The following is a 14,869-nucleotide window of genomic DNA, read 5'->3' as shown; positions in this document are numbered from 1 at the left end:
ATGAAAAGAAGAAAAAGAAGACAGTGCAAAAAAAGTGCATCAGCTAAGGTTTTTTCCAATGAAGAAGTTTGTGAGGTTCTTTCCATGGAAGAAACTTCACAAACTTTCAAAAAGTGTTTTAAATTTAAAAACAGCTTCAGATCTGTGCAACAGAGGAAGAAGTACTGTTTACGTGCAGATTGAGAACAAAAAAGGAGTTGCATCTATGTCACAAACAGAACTTACAGTAGACCCCCCTATAACACGGGTTTGTATAACACGGCGAAAAAATTGTGATCGTGTTCATATAACATGGTAAAACGTCATTGCTGACTCATGTCACGACAGGATTGGTCAAATCTGGACCAATAGCGGACATTGCACAAACCATTGAGTTTAAACGAGCAGCAGACCTACTAAAAACCATTTATTATTTAACGGCCATAAAAATTATATTTATATTAAAGATGTCTCCAAAGTTCAGCGAATTTTCGCAGAAAAATAACTTATCAGGAAACTTGTGCCCACCATTTGACAAGCCGCTCCATGACGAAAACAAGCTTAAGCAATGGTGTTGTCGAATGGTGCACACTCGGGAAGTAATTCTACAATTTTTTGTTTATAGCATAGTTTATATGGATTATTCCCAAAAAATTATACGTGATTTGGAAATGTTGAGTCAAATTAGTCTAGAATCGATTAATTTTATGGAAGAAAACCTTTCAAACAGTCGTAGCCCCTAAACTGCACACATGCTGGGCTATGATTGGCTCACGTATTTAAGTGACTCGTACAACACGGAATTCATATAACACGGAACGTATCTACTGTGTTATAGGGGGGGGCTACTGTACTTGCATTATGATACATAACTTGGATTAGGAATGTGAATGTGATGCATTTTGGAAAGAACTGGCAACATTAAAAGCAACAGTCATCATAAAGGATTTTTATTCTCTTGGGTCATTTCAAGGAAATGATGAAAAAACAAGACTTTTTACAGTAGTAGTAAACTTCAATAGTCTTCTGACTATATTTGACTTATGTTCTGCTGTGGTTCACTATTCAGAACAAAGCAAATTAACACAGTTTCAGGAATTTTTTGTGTTTGATGAGATTAAGAATGAACTTATGTCATAAGGATCTTGCTTACAGGTTCCATGTTTCACAATCAGCAGTTTCAAGAATTCTGGAAAAATGGACAAATATTTTGTTTGTTTGTTTGTCTGATTTAATTCACTAGCTAGATTGGAACATTTTAAAGCAAATAATGCCTAGTGTATTTAAAAACTGTTTTGGAGAAAGCTTTGCCCTAATAATAGACTGTTTTGAAATTTTTAGTCATAGACCTTCATCATTAATCTTGAGAGAGAAATTCATTGGTTTCATTTCATATGGGTCTTATCCAACAAATGAAATTTTCTCTCTATATTTTATCAAATCATTACCTTTCAAATAAGCTGCATAGCCAAGTAAGATTCCTTTCTTCCATGTTAACATAATAGAGTGAACAAGCAAGGTAATGTGAAATGAGCAATCTATATGGCAGACATTTATTTTGTTGGGCAAAGCAATGACATTATGTCACAACTGCAGCCCCTTTATAAGCAGATTCTTCTGCTTTATAAAACATATTTGAATGTTACACTTACTTATAATTTCATTTATTATTAATATTTTAAATAATTTTTTTTTTTCAATTTATAATGTAGAATGTTTAACAATATCCTCTGATGAAGAAGAAGAAAATTCTTCAGGAATGGAAGCTACTACAAACACAATATCCATATCAGGAGTTAACAAATTAGAACAGAAAGATATATGTTTGCCTGATTCAACAACAGGTGTGGAAAATGTAAGAATATTTAAATGTTCTTATTTTCAGATTATATATTTTAAAGAAATTATTTATATTTTCATAAAGTTTAAATATTAAAATTTAAAATATGATGGCAATGTTATTAAACTTAAAATAATCATAACATTGAAAGTGCTCAATTATTTTTGTGTTATATAAAGCTTTTGTGTCATCAAAACATTTTCTAATCTTATCTAATGAGCAAGATTATTATAATTTTATATATATATATATAACTTATTTAAGCAAACTTATTTAAGCAAATAATCAAAACTGAAAAGGGTTTAATGACTTGTGAGCACTAAGATTGGCCTTACTTTACCGCTAGACTTATTACACCATCACAGGACATCAAATTAGACAACACTATTTTAAAAACACTGTTTTATTTTCAGAATGCATTTTGGACCTGGAGTCCCCTCATCAGCATTTTTGCTACAAAATTAAAAGGAGGTTAACAATTTTAAAGTACCATAATTCACACAAATGAAAAAAGGCTGTAGAGTTACATTTAACACGTCGATTCATTGTTTAGAACATTAAAAGATTAAATATTTATGGTCTTTCATATTGATATTTTTTATATTGTTTAAATGTAGAAATAGTTACTCCCCTATGATAAAATTTGAGAAATTTAATTTAAACTATAATCTATATATATATATATATTATTCTGTTAAAAATATTTTACATTGGCAAACAGTAATTTTAAGCAGTTGTGCAGCAACATTTTGTACCATTTTTGGTTTTGATAATACTAAAATAATTTGTGAAAATTAATTTTTATTGTCTGCTTTCTGTTTAATTTATGGTTTTAACATTTTAAATACCATTTTATGTACTTAAACATTCACTGTAAAAAACTAAAACCTGTCTCCTTAATAAGGACCAAAACTTTTTCCTTTTGGAACAAAACTTCTTTTATAACGTGCAGCTCTACTGTTCAACTTTTTACACATTTTTAGCAACACAATAATCTGGAAGTTGAAGACTGCTTTTAGTGTTGTGTGTTGAGTTTTAATTTTCTTTTTATTCTGCCATCTAATTGTTATATATAATACAGGGTAAGTGTACTGGTAATTGACATTATAAGTCTGTTTTAGGTTCACTATGTTTAGAAACATATAAATACAGTAACCCCTTGTTATATTGTGCTTGTTGGGGAAACAAATCAAGAGAGTTATATAGTCAGCAGTGCAATATACTGTATTTTTGTGGATTGACTGGCATGCCGGTTAAACTGTGACTAAAAAATGAAATAATCAGATCTAACAAAACTAGTTAAATAAATGTTAAAGAAAACATTCTTCAGAATACAATAAAATAATAACATTGTAATTTGACCTACTTACAATCACCAAGAGTTTTTCTTTATGGGGCAATAAAACAATTAATGGCTTATTGACATTAGTTGTAATAGTAGTTAGTCAGTGTAGGCTGCACTGACAATCTACCCTGACCTTAAAAATAACACCTTCCTGTCAAATTTCACACAAAGTGGAAGTTAATCTGTGTAATTTACAGTGAGTTTCTGAAATTTGATATATGTACTCTTGTGTATTTGGATCAAATTACAAAAAAATAAACATAAAAAAAAGCATATTTGGCATTCCACAAGTATTTTACATTGTTAGAAAGAAGACAAAATACAGAAATTAAACATATAATTGTATATGTAGCTTTAGAAGTCTTACATAAAAGAAAAATATAATTTTTTTTTGAGTATTTTTTTTTATATTCTTTTCACAGTCCAACTCAGAAGTAACAGCAAATTGGCTGTAAGATATAACTAAATCTTCATTAAAACAAAAATTATAGATTATTAAAAAATTTAAGTTAAAAGTGATCAAAATGCCAATCTTTTATTTTAGGATTTGGCACTTTCACAATAAAACAATGATAAAGAATTTTTCACAATATCTACAGCACTGGTTCCCAACCGGTGTTCCACGGAACACTGGTGTTCCGTAAGCATCTTCCAAGTGTTCCGCAGATTTAGTCGCAAATCGAAAAGTGTACAATCGTATTCGAGCCGCCGAATATCAAAAAATTAAAATCATAAAATTTTCATAAACTTAAATATATATGTACGACTCATTCTTATGGAGTGTACTACTGTTTCGAATAAGATAAAGGCAATGATAAAAACTGAATGAAATATGTAAAAAAACATCAGGCACAAGTTTCCCATTAAAGTTATTTAGGTATATTTTTTTTTGTCTTAGAATTGGCATTTATAGTATGAGTAGAGATTTTGAATTATAACTGCTCAATTCTAACAAAATAACTGATGACAAGCTTATGTATTTCATATTAACTTAAGTAAGTGTTCTGCTAATGAAAATTGCTCACAAAAGTGGTCTGCATCCTAGAAAAGGTTGGGAACCACTGATCTACAGTGTCTTGTAGCTGTAGCATTTTAACTGCTTTGAACCTTTCAAATGCATATAATTATAGTTTTTGAAGTAATGCTGACAATGTCACAGTTTTAGAATAAAAAGTCATTCATTTTTTTCAGACAACCTCTAGAGAGGGATATATAATCTCACTTAAATTGGCACACTGGGTTTACCATACAAAAATATCTGATTTCACAGTTTTCCCCAGATAGACTGACATTCTGGACAATCCACAAAAATACAGTAACTGTTGTATCCATCTATCTGTTTTTTCTAATTTCAATCTCCACACTAACTTGCTTTTTATGGATTATATTTCATACAATGATAGTTTCAATGTCAATGATTGAATGCCATAGAAATTCAGTGGCAACTGATTTTTTAAAAATTATTGGCTAAAACATTTTTATATTTGAAAGACAAAAAAGAATAATATATCTGAATGAGCAATGTAATAAGGAGCTACTGTATATAAACTTTTACTTTATTGATAGATAGATTAGAATTATTAGAAAACAAATATATTTCTGAAATAAATATTTTTTTTTGTTTGTTGGTTCATTGTATACAATATTCCAGTAACTGTCATCTACAATTAAAATATAATCTATAGTTTAAGTGAAATGTAAATGTAATTAAAAACTAATTTGTAAATGTTTTATCTTATCAACATGCACAGTTGATCAACTTATTCTCGTCTTTAATACTTTGCCAGCTGACTGATATGTCAAAATCTGATTAAAAGATAAAAGTTCCAATGGATACTCTTTTGAATAATTCTTATACTGTGTTTTTAATTTAATTTTCTAACAGTACAACTGAACAGTTTTCATGTTTAACAGGCTTATTTTAAAAATTTTAATTTCTAAATGGCAATAATTGGCACAATGTTATTTACCAGTACAGTTACCTTAGACATACAATAAGTTTTTACCAAGTGATAAACAAACTCTGATTTTATTGTTATTTTTTATGCTATTGAAAAATTAAAAAATTTAGTGTAGAGAGAGACTATGTTTTTATTGATAACTTTGCACTTTTGATTATATTAAATATCATTTGTGGAATTGTATAAACAGTTGCATAAACTTTGTTAAATTTTTATGTGTTTCATTTAATCTTATAATATTTTATTAGGAAAATCTTGTAAAAGAAAAATTGCTACCTTTTGAGAGTATGGAAGAAGATTCAAATAAAGAAGAACAGAAGTCACTTGAAAAAATTAGTTTAAAATGTCGAAGTGTCAGAATCGGTTCATTCAAAGTACAACCTATGTCTAGCATTACTTCAATGGAAGTATGTGTTAATTCTCAAGATTTAGAATTTCATGTTCCGACTGTAATAAATTGTAAGTCCTGTTATGTTTTAGCATTAAATTTTAGATGATTTATGTTTATTTTAATTTAATATTAGTAGATGTTAAAATGTATTACATTAAATAAATACAGTATATTTAGTTTTTCAATTTCTGATATTTTTAATATAAAGAAGATTGTCTAAAACGATAAGTTTCTAACTTCAGAAACGGTTGTTGAATCTGATTAATTTGAATTGTTGTGTGTTGAACTTACTATTATTCTTTTTGAAATTCTGTATTTTAATCAGTGTTAGAAAATACAGTTAATTCAAATATTTTTTAGTAAGTAAGTAAATAAATAACATTTATTCATAATAGGTTTACACCTGTTACAAAGGGGTGATACAGATGAAAACCAACCACGGTTGGCTTTGCCTTATTTAAAATTTATTCCAATATGGTTGACATCATGTCTATTCTCATTAACTTAAATATACAGTTTTAATATTATAAACTTAATTATTTAAAACCATGTGGCATCTTACACCATTACAAACAAACACTTGTCTTCAAATCTTCAACACAAACCTAATAACCGGTGCAAGTCTAAATGTAGAAAATTAATTAATTAATTTTCAGTTAATAAATTAATTAACCATACGTAATTACGGTTAATAAATTAATTAACCATAGAAAATTAATTAGACTTGCACTGGTTATTAGGTTTGTGTTGAAGATTTGTTTACAACCCGGTGTTTTTAGTTTATTAACACTTGTCTTGTTATCCATTACCATGTACTATATGGAAAAAATAAGTAGATGATATTTTGATTGACAAACTTAACCAGTGTACGGAGGTTGTATCTATCTCCTAACTCTAGATGCCTCCTTACAAAATTTACACCGTGTGAATTTTTGACAAAAAGAAAAAAACAAACCCTTAGACCAAGACATCAACAATTAGTAACCACCAATATAAGAGTATTCTGAAATTAGGTTATACCACACATAATTTTTAAATATAACAATCAGTGATATCTTGAGACAGGTAAATAACAAGAACGATCTCTAGCAGTAATTAACTTTCAATATAATCATCTTAATAGTATTGTCGATGTTTTTTTCACAGTTTCCTGTCATAAAACACTATTGATAAGTATCACCGTCAGAATAAACAAGTATATCTGTTTCTAAATTTTCTATTTTCCTAGTTTTAACCTTTCAAATATGTATTGTTTCTAACAATCCATTGGCATTAATTCGAAATGTTAATTAGTTTCTTCTCACAATACCACTCAGTTGAACCACTTTGTTCAGATTAACATCATATGTGTATTTTTGATTATCCTTTATATAATAGTCATCTCTTATAATTATTGTACAGTAGAGCATCGATTATCCAACCTCCGATCAACCGTCAAATCAGTTAATCGACTGCGTTCTAGTCGGCAAATTCAAGTATCCGCTAGTGATGTGGCTCTACAGTATTTGGCTACGTCTTGGCTACTTTAATATTATTTTTGTTAAATGTTTGCATGTTTTAGCTGGCAACATTGGCTCGACCATGAAAGGGAGGCCAGTATTTAAACCAGGCTTAATTTTCAATTTTTTTCATTATTTTTGTATTTATTTTGTGCAAAATAAAGAAATAATTTTTAATGATACAATAGCAATGATTATTATTTTAAAAAAAATTTTGTTAGGCTTAACATCGATGAAAATTCAACGCGAAGTAGGTTAATAGCGATATACTAATTACATGGGATATACTAATAATGTATTTTTTCATACTTTTTGGTTATTCGTTTTTTTCAGTTATCTGACCAACCCCAGTCTCCAATTGAGTCGGATAATCGATGTTCTACTGTATTCCCATTGAGTTTTTCTTGTTTAATTATTGTATATAATTTTTTTCCTTTTCCATCTTGATCTCTTGCATAAATCTGCAGTTAAAATTATTTTATTCCTCTCCTCATTAATAAAATTACCTTTCTTTTTCCAAAATGCTTTAAGAATCAAATTTCTATCATGTAGGGACTCTAATGAAATTTTCATTATTGGTTTTATTTCACCATTAGTTAGTCTGACCAAACTTTCAATACAGCTGTTAGTTATACCCAATTCCTTATTTACAAACTATTTAATTTCCTTTGCATAATCAGGTGAGTTAAATGGGAAATTTATAACTAAATTTTTTTTATTCCTCTCGTTAACCAGATTGTCTATTTCGAACTCCAACATACCTTTTATTTGGTCGTTGTTCTTGGATGTTTCTTCCATCTCTTCTATTCTTTGGGACAGTTTTGTCAACTCCCCATGAAAATATTTATTTTCCTGTTTCAATGAATTGACCTCAGTTTTAATTCCTTGTATTTCGATATAGAGCTGTGTAAATTTGTCCTGTATCAGATTGTATATCAATTTTATTGTGTATTGAGTCCCCTTCAGTACTTTTGGTTCTGAATCTCGTAATGTATCGAAATAATCATAAATTCTCGTTGTTCTCGATGTCTTAGGACTATTCCTATTGTCCTCTTCCTCTATTTGATAATAATCTTCACTAATTAAGTCCTTTAGTTGTTTTTCTTTTCTTTTTTCTTTAGCATTATCCTTGTATGGTCTACCCCATCCCCTTCTTTGCATATCCATTTGGCTCATATGTTGCAGAGATTGAGGTAAAGGTCCTGGATTTGATTCAATCCCAGCAATTATTAATAAACACCTTTATTAAATTCAAGGATAATCTATTTACAAATATCCACGGCATTAAATCTACCATGTTTCAGCTATTTAAAGTTTTCCAATTCACTGATATGCAATTTAACAAGCTCTGCTAAAAAGTTCACCAGTACCTCTGGTGACCAGCATACCCTCCCCCAATATTTTTTAGTATAAATTTTGATAATTCATAGTAAAACTAAAAAAGAAAAATTAGCAAGTAGTCAACTGATTTATAAAAATATGTACATTTTGTGGTTTCTTGAAATGTACATTTTATAAACCTCAAAAGTATGGACAAAATTGTTATGTTTTAGATTTAGTCGCATTTGAAACTAGATGATAGACTAGTTTACCTATATTTTTATGATATCTAAAAAAAACTAAGTGATTAAAAAATAGAGAAGAAAGAAAAAGTGATATTGCCAAGATATGTAGTTTACTGCCAAACTTTTAGAAAACTAATTATTTTACCCACCTCATTGTATACTTTATGCCTAGGATGTAGCCATTGCTTTACAGGCATGAGTTTATAACTGCAATTTAAAACTGACATATTATTTACTCTATTACATAATCCCAATCTCTTTAACACGTTCACAGCATTACGAGGCACATGTGACTCATATGGACATGTCTAGTTCGGGCTACAGACATAATTGCTTCTTTTTCCGTGGGCAGCGCATATGTTTTGATAACATAATTCTTCAAACATCATACTTGATATATTGATATTATTTTATTAGGTGCAATAAAATATATTAATTTAATAGTACGAAACAGCACTGGTGTCTCGTGCCGCCCGATATTAAAATAGACTACGAGTCACCTGTGACTCGTAACGTCCAGCAGCTGCCTAAACGTTTATCTACTGACGCCATGAATGTGTTAAGGTGTCTTTTTCAGAGATGTCAAAGAATAGACTACTACAATTATTCTAAGCATATATTCCTGGTTTAAAGCAGAGCAAGATATTTCTGCCTCTTGGCAAACTAAAGATTTCTTATCTTTCCTCAGTAATCATGTTTTCTTTTTGGTCAGAGTTGAGTGGTTTTGATCACTTTCATAAATATCTATGCCAAATGAAACTTTGCTTTTCAGCTTTTTGCCACTTTTATGATTCTGCTAAGGAAACTCCTCTGCATCTCACTTGTGAGTGTGCAGATTTTTGCTCAGGAAATTCCTCGTTTTTGAAATTTGGTGATTTTCCTCAGCTTTCCTTCAGAGGTCTTCTGTCTTTTTTTAAAGAGATTATACTTGTCAAGTAATCTCTTTTAAGATGCACAATGGCCTTGTAAGTTAAAGTGTGTTTGACCTTCCAGCTTCCACCTGTACAATAAATATAAATTGTAATAGGGAAGAAATTTCCAATAGACAATAAATGATGATGATGATGATAAATATAAATTCATAAATAAGTGTTAGTGCTTATGAGTTATAAATGTATTTTTACTAAAGTTAATGCATGTTAGAGTATAAAAGGGGTTAAATTAGAAAGTAATTAAGAAAATAATATGAATATTTAAAATTTTCTTTAAAATTTCATCATAATTTATTATATATTTTTATAATTGATTTTTAGCTAATGAATTAGTGAAAGTGATTCTCTCAACTGAAGACATTATTAAAGTTCTTGGTCATTTTGGTCAGTCTCTACCTGTATTATATATTTATACTACACCTTCTTGTGGTTCTGTTATTAGAAGTGATCTGAAGATGAATGTACAGACAGGTCCATTTTATGATCCTGGTGGTGAAGGTTTGTAAATATTTTTAACTTTATATTTTTCTATACTTTCTGTAGAAATTGGGGAGAATAAAAAGTATATATATACTTTTAATAGTTGTAAAGTACTATTTTTAGTATCTTAGGAAACCGACACTAACTGCGACCGGTAAAACTTCCGTTAACCTAACGGGTACTTTACGCGGATTCGAGATTAGTTTGCCGGGCCTGGACTTTTATGTGTGCACCGAAAATATTAGTAAGAATAACGACAAATATCAAGTCAAAGCAAAAGTTTCAAATATATTTAATTAGTAAATAGAATTTACTATGTACAATTGTCTATAATCCAAAACAAAATTTATTAATGAAAATCAACAAGTCAACCCGACAATAAAACTCAACTACTTAGCTTAACTTCATATTAATTTCCCTTTGAAAATTCGACAAATCAAATACTTAAGAACTATGAACAGACTCTCTTACGAACTAAACGTCTATCCGTCACCACACTATCCTAGGAACCTATTTCCTCAATCCTTTCGTTATCGTCAAATCGAATTCCTCTTTAACACCTTGGATCGCCTAATTCTCAATCTGGACTTCGACCAGGAATCACCTCGCTCTGGAAATCACCTCGTTCTTCTTCGGTTAGCATGCTGGTTTTATGCTGTGAGGTGACGTCACAATTCAGCTGGGTTACTCCCCTTATTTACATACTTAGTTTTCTAACATTAAGTTTCTTTCTGGCAGCATTAATTTTTACAACAAAATCTTACAAACCGTTTACAAAGTATTTAGCACAATTTTCTGGGATGTTATGACGGTTTAGTAAGTATTTCTTTGCTAGCGAGTGTGGGGATTCCCCCCTCCATTTTTTTTCTGCGGATGGTTTATTTCTGCTGGGCAGCGCAAGTGTGTGAGATTTTTCCTACGGCGCTCGTTTTTTTTTTCATGAGTTGGTTTATTATCTTCTTTTTTGGTTACTAATAAGAGAGTGGTAGGGAACCTTCGTTCTAACTAAACATAAGCTCCAAACAAAATATAATAAAACGAAAAATAATAATAAAATAATGCTCGGACTCAGTTCCTTACAATATATACTTTTTATTCTCACTTATATATATATATATTTTTTTTTTATTTTTTTTTAACTAAAAGTTTAGTTAACATAAAAATCCTTAAAAAGATTTGTTTTCAATAAAAAACTGATAAATTTTCTTTGTGAATTCCCTCTAATAATTTTTCTTTGATTTCTCAACAATCTCTTTCATAGTTTTTTGAGAAAATAATTTATATAATTTGCATACTTTATGTAAATTTCCCCCCATTTATGCCCAACGACATATTATTTACCCTATTACATAATCCTCACTCTCTTTAAGTTGTCTTTTTCATAGATATCAAATGCTAGACTTATCTGTTAATAATTAATAATAACTTTACTTAAATAGCTATTATTTTCATGTTTAGTGACACACAGTATTATGTAACTTGTAATAGAGAATAGTAAACAACAATCTGTACAGTAATAGGGGACAAACTGCTTAAGAAAATATAAACTTTCAGCTATAAATGAAAATTTCTTTATTTTTTTTATCTTTTGTTTTAAAAAAATAATAAATTTCTTTTCTTTTTTGAAATTAATCAAGATTAGTTTCAAAAAAATCAAAATATAGTATATTAATTAATATTTGATCAATTGTTAGAATAGAATTAATAATTAATCAAATATTCTATTGAAACAAAATTATTACAGATGAAACCCAGAAAAGAATAACTATTCTACCTGAATTTATCACTAGTTATCAAAAGGTATTCTTTCGTCAAGTGTTTCCAGGAAGGCTTTTGCAAGAAATTGATCAAAAAAATGCTAATGAGATTCTTGTTAGATCAACTCCACACAATGTAAGTCATGTTCTGTATATTTAATTCTTAAAATTATATTTTTTTTAATAAGTTTTTTTAAGAAATATGAAAAATATAAGTTAATTTTCTTTGTAAAAAAAATAATTTTTTAAGAAGAAAATTTACAAGAGATAACTTTCAAGTGATTTAATTCTTTCAGATTACATTATCTTTGCTAGGGATAATATATAATTTGCTATTTATCAGGATTCAAGTTTCTGATATTTTCATTTAAAATGCTATAAAAACTACAGTATATCCTAGCAATTGCATTTTTCTGTATTACGAATGCTTACGAACCCTGTTTATATGTTTCTCAGTTGTATGTTTTTCACAAAATATTTAAATATTTTCTGTGTGGTATATACTCTATTATAAAACACTTCAGCTGTACAGTACATTCTTCATTTATACAATTTTATACTTATATATGGTGTTTTTTGGTACCCTCCAGCTTTTATTTTCTTACTTATGCATTATTTACTTTGAAATGGTAACATTTTAAGTGAAAAAGAAAATTATGTATTCATTTCAGGTTAGCCACAATGATAGTGAATCACCAGGAAATGCAAAAAACAGAGTGACTAATAAGTAACATGATGCCATTTATGACAGATTTTTTTATTCAGCAAAGTCCAGCACATTGAAAATTTTTATTTTCTGCATTTTATAGTGTGAACTACTTTTGATAAGTGAATAAAAATCACTCTGGTTCTTAATTCATTTTCACTATTTTCTGTCAGAATGACTCTTCACTCTTTTATGTGGCTGGAGTTTTGGTAGGAGGATACAACTGTGTGACAAGTCCTTCAATAAAAAAACAAGAAACTAGCAAAATTTGATCAATATTTTAAAAGTACATGACTTCATTTACTGTTTTATTTTTGTTTTTTATATGTTCAAATATATTATACATGTAGTAAATTGAAACTTTTTTGTTAAGACTTACACATACAGATTTGTTGTACAACATTAATTTGTGCCATGCAGTACTTTTGTGATGACTATATTCATTCTAAAAGCAATTAAAAGATAGTTTCACTTGTATGTTTCTCAGTTTCCTTGAAAAACATACAAACAAGATTTGACTGTAAATAAGATATTAGTGTTATTTTGGATGAAAATAATTTAATATAAAATGGTCAAGTATTTAAGTCACTCTGATTTAAGGAATTTTCATTTTCAGATGAAAATACACTTATTTTTTAATGGGATTTTTTTTCCTTGAAATATTAATACCTGTATTTTCTTGATTTAAAATGCACTGTGATTTCAAGTCAAATTTCAAGAATTTTTGTAGTGAAAGAATTTTTAAATAATTAATTTTATTAAGTTTTCTGAAACAAGTTAGATAAACAATACAGTTGCTGTGCAATTGATAGCATTTGGCAGTTTTATTTCCAAGTTTTTCTGCATATACCATGAAACCTCAATCTATTGTTTTTGGAGGCAAAAACAACTGATGCAGGAAAACAATTGGCATGGAAAATTTATCATGTTGATGTTTTTATTGTTTATCTCATATGAAACATGTATTTTCCAGTGATATGCCTATATGATGACTTTCTGTAATACAGGCCTCTGAATGGATTACTATTCTCACTATTTCTCACTATTCTTAAATTAGTCACTTTTTCTCAACTATTTTGGCAATATATCACTTTTTCTGCTGTTATTGGCAACGACATTTTTATGATGCCAAGCTATCACATGTTACTTCACTAATTAATGTTTAAATACTTAAATTGTGACACCCATAATGTCTTTCCCTTGTAGCATGTTGAAAACTTTGTATTATTATATGACTTTTTAGGTCTTTAAAATATTAGTTATGCAATATCATAAATTTGAGAGTGCACAGTCTAACATTGACATTTTTTGTCAAGATTATGTCTTGTTTATAAAATCATACTGTTGGCTGGGTAATCAGCTTAGAGTATGAAGGAGTACATGTCAGCAGTTGCAATTTGGCACAGAGTATTAAGTGCCCAAATCATGTGCACATAAAAAAAAAATCAGACTTGTAGGTACTCAGGGTACTGAGAATGGAGTCAAAATAAAATACAAAATGGTGACACTGTCTACAAACAAGCAGTAGTGAAAGATTTGTGCATGCATTGCTTATTGAAAAGTTGGAAATGAGAATGTTGCTAAATTGAATTTTGACAAACGAATCTTTGAAAAAACCCATTTACCTGTCCTGTGTTATTCCTGACATGTCTCTGGGCGCCACGTGCTGACCTTGACCGATTGACCCGAGATATCTCGTTTCAGCATTAGAATGTTTTTGAAAGTAGATGGCGCTAGTCGTTACACTTTTATATTAAAACTAACTTCCAAAATATAATTTGCTTTCTTTTTACATTTATTGATAGATATATTTTGTTTGTGCAAAATAAAAAAATAATTTCAGACGATACAATAGCCAGGATTACTTTTTTAAAAATGGGGATTCTGCTTAGTAGTAAGCCTCCAAGACATAGTTTTGTCCCAAATATGGCTTTGCCATTTTACTTGTTTGTTTTTTTCTTAAGTACAGTATTTTAATTTCCTTAGAGCCCCTCACAATTAATCTTCACACCTTCAATTTGAGGGCAGGTGTTAATAAACCTGTCTAAAAATGAAAACCAAGTTGAAAAAATGATAAACATAATTTAAAAAGACACTATTTATTATTTTTCAATTTTTGTTTTAATAATTTTGATAGTGTAACAAAATTATCAATTAAATTTTTTTTTAATTTGTTAATATTTTATAAAATTTGGAAAGTTTATTAAGGGACAATTTAATAAATTTATAACTTTGTAACAGATTACAGGATTTATTGATGAAAATAAATAAAAACAGTGTTTTACTTTCCCAGCTTGTTATGTATACAAAATGAGAAAATATTGGAATCATGTCCGATTTGATCCTCCAAGTGTTTTGCAAATCTCTGCATTTTGAGACCTGAATTCAAAAATGGCAAAAAGGAAATGCCTGTG

At 29.0% G+C, this 14,869-nt stretch overlaps 1 protein-coding gene across 5 annotated transcripts in view; it reads left to right on the top strand.

The window, feature by feature from the left end:
- LOC136979909 (sentrin-specific protease 6-like) overlaps nucleotides 1-14,869 on the top strand; it is a 78,024-nt gene that overhangs the window by 40,452 nt on the left and 22,703 nt on the right. For all 5 annotated transcript variants that reach the window (XM_067275947.1, XM_067275946.1, XM_067275943.1 and 2 more), the window contains exons 8-11: nucleotides 1,692-1,834; nucleotides 5,374-5,584; nucleotides 9,834-10,010; nucleotides 11,737-11,885. In XM_067275947.1, coding sequence (XP_067132048.1) covers nucleotides 1,692-1,834; nucleotides 5,374-5,584; nucleotides 9,834-10,010; nucleotides 11,737-11,885 — 680 coding nt within the window. The remainder of the gene's footprint in view (nucleotides 1-1,691; nucleotides 1,835-5,373; nucleotides 5,585-9,833; nucleotides 10,011-11,736; nucleotides 11,886-14,869) is intronic.

This window comes from Centruroides vittatus, unplaced genomic scaffold, assembly GCF_030686945.1.
Source record: "Centruroides vittatus isolate TY-2023 unplaced genomic scaffold, ASM3068694v2 contig_651, whole genome shotgun sequence".
In the NCBI taxonomy this organism is placed as follows: domain Eukaryota; kingdom Metazoa; phylum Arthropoda; class Arachnida; order Scorpiones; family Buthidae; genus Centruroides; species Centruroides vittatus.
The sequence above is the reverse complement of the archived record's forward strand: the minus strand, read 5'-3'. Positions and strand labels throughout refer to the sequence as shown.